Source organism: Lactuca serriola, chromosome 2 (assembly GCF_051521515.1).
Source record: "Lactuca serriola cultivar US96UC23 chromosome 2, Lser_US96UC23_V15, whole genome shotgun sequence".
NCBI lineage: Eukaryota > Viridiplantae > Streptophyta > Magnoliopsida > Asterales > Asteraceae > Lactuca > Lactuca serriola.
Genome location: NC_136409.1, coordinates 188,408,278 through 188,417,436, shown reverse-complemented (window position 1 = coordinate 188,417,436; position 9,159 = coordinate 188,408,278). Strand labels below are relative to the sequence as shown.

The window sequence follows — 9,159 nt, the reverse complement described above, 5'->3', positions numbered from 1 at the left end:
CTCACAGAAATCTACTATCACATTCTTTAGATCTGGAATTCTTCCTTTGGAGGCAAGCATCTTCATTCCTTTTTCATTCATATGTCCAAGTCTTTGGTTCCATAGAGTGGATGCCCCAACTTCTTCAACAACATGTGTCTCATCATCAAAAACTTCACCATGTAAAGTGTACCCCGCTTCTAACCTCTGGAAACCACCAAGTTTCCCTTTGTCACCTTCCACTGTTGATCACCAAAAGTGACATGGTTCAAGTTGCCCCACTGATATCAACATTCTTTTCAAGTCCTGAATGAAGTTGACATTCCTCAAAGTCCACTTCGTACCCAAAGTAGTCTTGAGGACCACATCCCCAACACTTGTAATATCAAGGCTCTTGTTGTCTGCCAGTCCGACCTTCCGTTGGTACTGCCTGAAATTTTGCATCACATCTTTGGAATGATCATTAGCATGGAATGACGCACGAGAATCCATGATCCATGATTCAACTGCACAAATAAGAGCATCTCCTTCAGAGTTTGATGTAATGTTCATCTCATTCTTGCCTTTGTCAGCAAGAGGCTTCTCTTACATTTTTTTTTTTAGATTTTTTTTAAAAAAATTATATTTTTGTTTTTTTAAATGTTCTTTTTAGTATATTTTTTTCAATGTTTTAAGACTGAAATTATTAAAATTTCAATGTCAAGAACTATTTTCCGTTTGTAAAATCATTTTATTTAAATTTCAGGCTCTTCGGTATTCTTTCGTGACTTATTGTAACAGTCTGTAGATGTTAAAAAACAAACATGTTTCTTATTATATGTTGCAATCATTTAGTCCACCTCTTCTGTTGCAGAGGTGGTCCGCAGACTTCATGGATTTTCGTTTCGAAAAAACAAACAACGCCTTGGTGTTCAAAAACAATTTGTAGGTGCAGGATGATTTGAGTAAACTTAAGATATTAATTTCATGGAATTTTAAATTTCAAATTGCAAAATATATTTTTATTTCAAATGCATATGTGTGCACTTTTGTTGTTATTTTCCCTTCAATTCCCTCTTGATTCGTGGCATGTAATCACAAGTTTATATTTGGTTGGTAATATATCTTTGATGACTATGTTACTATTGAATAAATATCTGCATCACAAGAACTAATAGGAATCACTTGATTATGGAGTAATTAAAATAGTTATCATTGAGCATTTGAAACAATATCAAGTTCCAAAACAGGAAAAACTAGATAACACAAACTTTCAGACTTGTGCCCTTTAAGTTAATAACAAACTAAATATCAAATTTTACTTAGAAGCTACATGGGTGATGGCGATAAGCTTCCAAATTGGTTGTTCCACTCTTCATATTTGCCATGTTCATTCATAGAAACAGAATGTCTCACCTCCTTTAGTGCATCCTCAAAGCCCTACAATTGAGACAACAGATAAACGTAATAATTATGCTCTTTTAAGTGCTAGCAATCTCTATCTGTGTATCTATAGTATGACGCAACTTTTACTAGTTATTGTCTCATATCCTCCATTTTAAGTTAGTAATTCCAGTGCCTTCTCTCAAGGCCTCTCTAATTTGCGATTGCGATTAGTGACATTGACTGAGCATTCTAAATAGGTCTTTAGGCGCAGAAGTGATAACTACCTGGATGTGCACTTGTGGGCATTGATAACACATATTCACCATTGGTGTTGTAAAACGTATTTAATTAATTTTTGGTTACAGGTTACTCCATGTCTCCTTTGAGGTTTCTGGTGGTTCTTAAGTTTCGCGGTTATTTAGTGATGTTGCTTGTAGATTGTTACATGTAGTTTTACATGAGGTTCCAAAAGAAAATTTTAAATTCTTGGTTGTTTGATTTATCTTCATCGCAATTTTAAGATATTAATTTTAGGAAACAAATATTGTTCTTTTACTAATTGACACGATTAAAGGGGTGTTTGAGAATGTTTTTTAAAATAGTTTATTGGCTTACTGATTTTTCATAAAGCCAATAAATTAAAAAATTGTTTGGTAAACACTAACTTTTGTCAGGAAAATTAGGGTTTGCGGTGGAGATCTAGATATCAGCTTGGATCGTGATATCACTTTCCGAACTGATATTTCTACCCTATGCCTGGGTTACAAGAAATTCAGCTTAGGATAATCCAAGCGGACACCTACGTTTCTAGGTACAGAAAACGTAAGCTATTATGTTAAAGGGTTCTGTGAATGTGTGATGAAAAACGAGAGCTAAAGAACATGCGTCTTCTGGAAAGGAAGAGTTGTTTATATACTAAACACGATTAGGGTTTCATTAGGGTTGGGCCGTCATTAGTTGCTTTGGAAGCAAGTAATATTAATCCGGATTAGGGTTACCAAAAACTAACGAGTTTCGTTAGTTTTACCATAATACCAGTGGGGCCCCAGCCAGGGGCTCTGTCCCTTGGACCCAGCTAGGAGCGCTGCCCTTGGACCCCCGACTAGTCGTCGAACCGGCTTCTGACTTGATCTTATACATACGTGCACTCCGCACAACCCCGTACATGTATTAGAGTACAAATCATGAAGCCCCTTAGCTCACATGTTAGTTCCAGTTACTTAAAATGACATGATGACACTAAAATCACCAACAACTTTTCAATGGAAAAGATGACTTTCAAAAAGATGTTTTTTCCAAAAAGTCAATAAAGAGTTTGAAAAGCAATCTCAAACACGCCTTAAGAAGGATATTCTCGTTTTATTATAATTTACCTTTGATTTTTTTATAGTAGTGCATTGCCTAATGTAGCATGTTGGTAATATAACTATAATGAGCAAAGCCATAATCGAAGTGGAGTTGGGTATTTGGGGTGGGATGTTGCCTTATGATATGGTTTTGATTCCACGATTAGGTTGGGCAAAAGAAGATGTTGTTGAACTAGTTTGGCATACCCAAATTAACAAGTACCGGAAACATGTCAAATTTGAGCATTGAAAGGTTTGTATTTGCTTGTCCAAGGGAACTTTTGGCTTCTCTACTACTTTTGTTACACTGTCTTCTAGTGTTGTATGTCAATTGGAATTTTTTTTTTTAAAGAATGACTTACATAGGTAACCACTACTTTACTTTTAAATCAAAATATTTTGTCTCCAATGGGACTTGAACCCTCTAGCTTTTGATAAGGGACACCTATTCACGTCAATTCCTTTAAGTCGACCAACAAATCTTGAAGCTAATGTTTTTTTGATTGCTTATAAGATGAACGCAAGGTGTATAACTATGTAAACATAACTTTCTTTTCTCTGTATATGTAACATCCCACTTTCAAAAGTATACCATTTTTTTAAATAAGAACTTATATTCCAGGCCCATTGACACATACAAAACGGGCATGAACAGATACTATCAACCAAATTCCTATTTAGGGTGATTTCGTTACTCCAAATAAAATTTTTCACCAAATTTGGGTTCTAACCAATATGCTGAGCAATTTTAGCAACCCCATCACTTGAATCCAAGTGGTTCACCTTAAATCAAAAGTTTCGGATTTCACTCAACATTGCATTCACAGTATGTGAAAATTGACACTTAATGGAGTTATAATCTTCATCTCTTAAGGTTATTATACCATCACCTCAACATCCATTGAAATTTCTTTATCATCTACTTCATTATCCCCAAAAACCCCAACTTACAAACCTAATTGCACTATAACCATCAAGAGAGTGAAAAATAAAAATAAAAAACCATACCTTGCTTTTGTGTAATTAATCTAAGCAAATATATTAGATTCCTTCCATTTAACAGCCATGGAGTTCCAATTTAGTGAATATATATATACAAGAACAAGAATGGTCTGATTATGGAGTAAACATAGTTGTCATTGAACATTTTGAAACAATTTCAAGTTGTTACACAAGAGAAGCTTTGAAACTTGCGCCCTTCAAGTTATGAATAAACTAAATATGAAATTTACTTGGAAGCTACTTTGTTGATGGCGATAAGCTCCCAAATTGATTATTCCAAATTTCATATGTGCCAAGTTCATCCAGAGAAACAGAAGGTCTGACCTCCTGTAGTGCATTCTCAAAGTCCTACAAAATACAAAAATAGTGTGTGACAACAGACAAACCAAAACTTTTACTTAAACTAGCAAACTCTTTGTTGATTTTTCAGTTAATAAAAGTTCATAATCCATGCTAATTTCAAAGTGCGTACCTGTAGACTAACTGGCCTCATATCCTCCTTTTTAAGTTTAGTGATTTCAGTGCCTTGTGTCAAAGCCTCCCGGAGTGGACCCATGGAAGCATCTTTCACTAAATTCTTCATATCAGATCCTGAATACCCTAAAACAAATCAAAGTACAAGTTCAAGTTCAAGTAAGATAAGGGTAAGAGTAAGACATACATCCACATCAAATAGAGGAAAAAGAATACCATCTGTTAATTTGCATATGGTATCAATATCCTCTGTTGAGAGTTTAAAAAGTCCATCCTTGTTCAAAAGATTACGGACTATCCAGGCTCTTGCTTCTTTACACCAAAGACATAATTACGTAATTAGCCTTGTATATATAAGTAGCATAAGGAATTTTAAAGAAAAAAAGGTAAATCAAAGTTGCACTTGCACCTGAGGAAGGGAGTGGAATATAAAGTCTCTTGGTCAATCGCCTCCTAGCTGCCTCATCTAATTCTTGTGGTCTATTTGTCGCTCCTGCCATTTCAGAATGTAAATGCCAGTAAATACAAAAGTGGTAGATAAATTTACAAGTGGGATTTTTGCACTAAAAAAACAGAAGTGGATATAAAGCTCTTAATCTGCCATTTAGCAGCATATTGTACTTTCAGTCATTTGTGTGTTATAGCATCCCACTTTCATTTCTTTCCATTACATCTTTTTTGTCCTCTTATTTATTAAGACAGTGTACTTTGAAAAATCTAAATAGCATTGTACTTGTTAGAACATTATACTTTAAAAGATATACCCAATTATAGCAATCAAATGTGCTTTTTATTAGCATTGCTATAGGAGGGCAGATTTTTCAAAGTATAATGTTGTAATAGAAAAAAATGAAAGTAGAATACTACAATAAACGAACAAACAAAAGTACGTTGCTATTTCTTGAGTTTAACCTTTCTTTGTAATGCTAGAGTTTGAAGTACACTACTGGCTTTTACAGTTGCAATAGGAAATGACTCTTGAAGTATTGAAATGTTATAAGATGAATAAACATCAGAAAAAATTTGGATTTTAAAGATCACCTATGAGTAGAATCTGTTCACTTCCACTATCAAATCCTTCCATTTCAATGAGAAACTGTGTCTTAAGTCGTCTGCTTGACTCATGCTCACCATCTGACTTACGCTGCAGTAGTAATTACTCATTAAGTTGCAAAAAAGTGAAGAATCCAATAAGACTATATGGTTTTAAGTATTTAAATAAAATCATCAAAGCTATTGAACAAGTCTAAATGTGACATACCTGGGACAGCAGAGAATCAATTTCATCCACAAATATTACAGCTGGCTGACGACAGCTGGCAACTCCAAAAAGAGCCCTCACTAGCTTTTCACCCTCTCCAATCTACAGTCATCATTTTATAACATCTTTACTTGGATACATATAACAGAACATGAACGTCTACGAGAACTTATCATGCTTAAAAGAATCAATACATACCCATTTACTGGTTAGTGAACTTGCAGATATGTAAAAAAATGTTGCATTACACTCTCCAGCAATAGCTTTACCTATCATAGTTTTACCCGTTCCCTAAACCAAGAAAAAAGATACAACCAAATCAAACAAATTGACTTTTTGTCATGATATTATAACAAATTAATATTGTTATATTGCACTTACTGGTGGGCCAAATAAAAGAAGCCCTCTTCCTGGGGAACGACAACCTTCAAAAATATCAGGGCGTAACAAAGGCCATATCACCATTTCTGTAACACATTTTTTCGCATGATGCAATCCAGCTGTAATTAAGATGACAATATATTAAAATCTTATTAGAATTAACTTAAAAGTTTACGGAGCATGAAAAAACTCTCACCAATATCATCCCAATGAACATTGGGTTTACCATCCATTATCTCATTACTAATGTGCTCAATAAGGCGAGGCTCTAAATTCCTTAACTTCTCTGGAAGTTCACCATCAGGACCACATAGCGCATCCATGCTGTAATCATAGTTAAAAAGGTAAAATGAACAAAAGTTATAGAACCATGTTTGATTTTGCTTTATTATGTTAACATTTAACAACCAAGTATTGAACTTACTTACCATCTTTTTGTTGAATCATCTAATGCATCTTCACCTTTTGTTGCATTTGCACGTGAAGTTACATTACCAGTATTACCCCCGTTGGATCTAATAGGAGGAACAAAACCACGGATTCCACGTCGTGGTGGATAGGATTTGACACCATAGCCTCTGTTGTTTCCATCACTTTGTGGGGAAACTGAAGAATTTGGTGATCCAGCCATCCCTCTCTTTTGCCTCACATCCATTTCCTGTGGCATAAAGAACATGCATCATAAATCTATAATCATTTTGGTCAATGGAGATTATAAGAAGGTATTTTCAAGATTTAAAATGTATACCAATTTTGTTCTAGCAGTGACAAAACCGTTGCCAGTAATACCAGTATCAGCTTCATTCTTGCTTGATGGAGACAAGAGTATTTCATTCTTTGGGCTAATGGTTTCCATGCGAGATCGCTTGGGTCTCAAGCTACTTCCATTTGTTCTTTCTTCCTCAGAATTTATATATGTAGACAAACCACGACCCTCAACAAGATTACAATCCTTGAGACCATTTCCTACTGAGTTGACAGAATTATTATGCATACTGTTGTTTGTCCTTGAGATGCCTCCATAAAAGGTTGTTGATTTTCCATGTACAGGAACTTTTGAAGTCTTGCCACTGATATCTTCCTTCTTTTCAGGTTCATCATCCTAACATGGATTGTCATCATTAGTCAATGAATTTTATAAGATCTTATTGTGTTGCAATCTAACAATAATACTCATCCTTACTCTACATCAGTGATCAAACATTTAGTTGAAGTTTTCAAAGCAATATAAAAATGAGTTGATTGCACCATGAATAGGTGTACAAAAGGCTATAAAACGTGTGAAGAAGAAATACAGCCACTAATAAGTAATACCTCATTTAGGGTATTTCCTTTAGAATGTTGGAGAAGAGCTTTAAAATATTTTGATTGCTTGATTTTCTCAATGTTGATATCCCCTTGCTTGTGGAAAGCCACCCCTGGATCTCTACCAGCTTGCTCAAACGCTTGACTGCAGTGACATGTTGCAGAAACTATGGATAAACATGAATAACCCAAAAAAGAACCCTAAATAAACCATAAAAGTATTTTACTTCGAACAGGTGGAACCAATTTACAAAAGTACAAAACTGATAAGTTTGCAATTTAGATTTCAAACATCAACAATGTTCCATTCAAACATAACTGATATTTCTCCCATCCAGATCCTACACAATAAAATTATAACTGAAACACAATTGAATTAGGATTCTAGCTTAATTTGAAATTACGAACTACATTAACTTCTATGCCATAGCTTACAGAAACCTTACATTTAATCAGAGAATTAAAGCTGAATTTCATCCGTAGCAACAAATTCAGTGGATACATTAATATCAAGAAAACAACTTCAGTAATAGTTTCGCATATGTTTGTTTAGAGGCATAGACATAATACCGATCCGAGTCAGGAATGAGTGATTGACGAGCAGAATCCAGTTTCGAGAGAGCTTCACGGCGAATTGGACGAATGAAGGCTTCGTCTACGTCATTTAAGGACTGAGAATCTAGGAAACCGATGAGACGGAGGGAGAGTAGTTGAGAATAAGAGTAATCTCGCTTCTCGAGAGCGATGTCCGCGCCGAATAGAAGAGATTGGAGCCTCTTAAGGTTGGTGTCTAATTCTTTTCTCCAGCAAGACGACGCCTCCGACGACAATGGTTTTGGTTCCGCATCCATTCTTCTTCTCCTTGGATTTCAAACGAGGCGGTGTCGCTGGAATGTGTGTCCTATTTTCCCGCCAATTTCTAATAATAACCCCAATTTGGTCACCGGCTCACTGCCGCTTGATGACTAGTACGCTGTCGTAGTGGTGGATTTAGGAAAAACAGAAAAAAAAAATGCAAAATAATAATTCGAAAATAATGCAAAAAAAAAAAAATGCTGCTTGATGGCAAATCGTGCTGTCGTTTCGTTTCGTGTTTCTTTCTGATATGACACGACAAGGTTTTATATAACACGACACGACATTGTGTTTTTTTACAGTTAATACGAACACGACACGACCACGAATTCAAATTTCAGTTTCGTCACAATTTCATTTGTGTCGTTTATTTTTGTCATGCCGTGTCATAAATTGTCACCCCTAGTCGTAGTGGTGGATTTAGGAAAAATGCAATATATATATATATATATATATATATATATATATATATATATATATATATATATATATATATATATATATATATATATATATATATATGCAAACTATTTATCATTTTAGTGTTCTTTCAAAAATATTTATCAAAATGGTATTTTTTTCATTTTCCTTTACTTTTCAGTTTTTATTTATTTTAAATATCTTATTTTTCTCTTTTATTCCATCTTTTTGTTTTTTTTTTTTTTGTATATATTTTTAAATGACAACTATTCTTTTAGTTTTTTTTACCTTTTTTTTACTATTTTTTTAAATAACAGTTTTTTTCTGTTTTTTTTTTAATATCCGTTTTTCTTATACAACCATTTGACCATCAAAATTTAGCCATCATAAATTAAAAATACAATATATTTTAGGGTGCAAAAACTCCAACATTCACATACAATGTTTATAAGGTAAAAAAAATCAACATTGTTTGTTATAAAAAAACACCACAAACATCTCCGACATTGTTTATTACGAAAAGGAAAACGTCCCAATTAGTTTGAACTTGAACCGGTAACAAATATAACAATACCTATGAAAACCACGTGGCTCTAACCATGGAGATCCATGCTCATTGACAGCCTTAAGAATTCCACCATGACGATCAGATATTAGACAAATGATTTCACGGTCTTTCACCACATGATTCTTGACATGAGAAAGAAACCAATTCCAAGGATCATAAGATTCATTTTCTATAATAGGAAATGCAAGTGGCAAAATTTGATT

General features: G+C 34.2%; 1 protein-coding gene across 1 annotated transcript; it reads right to left on the bottom strand.

The window, feature by feature from the left end:
* Positions 1-3,784: 3,784 nt before the first annotated feature.
* On the bottom strand, positions 3,785-8,052 carry LOC145087810 (P-loop containing nucleoside triphosphate hydrolases superfamily protein). Its single transcript, XM_079025885.1, has 13 exons — positions 7,684-8,052; positions 7,123-7,258; positions 6,557-6,910; positions 6,237-6,466; positions 6,005-6,132; positions 5,809-5,927; positions 5,626-5,718; positions 5,428-5,529; positions 5,208-5,310; positions 4,576-4,659; positions 4,383-4,478; positions 4,165-4,292; positions 3,785-4,040 (listed from the first exon to the last, which is right to left on the bottom strand). The coding sequence occupies exons 1-13, from the start codon at positions 7,962-7,964 to the stop codon at positions 3,930-3,932; spliced, it is 1,965 nt and encodes a 654-aa protein (XP_078882011.1). The 5' UTR covers positions 7,965-8,052; the 3' UTR covers positions 3,785-3,929.
* Between the last annotated feature and the right edge of the window lie 1,107 nt (positions 8,053-9,159).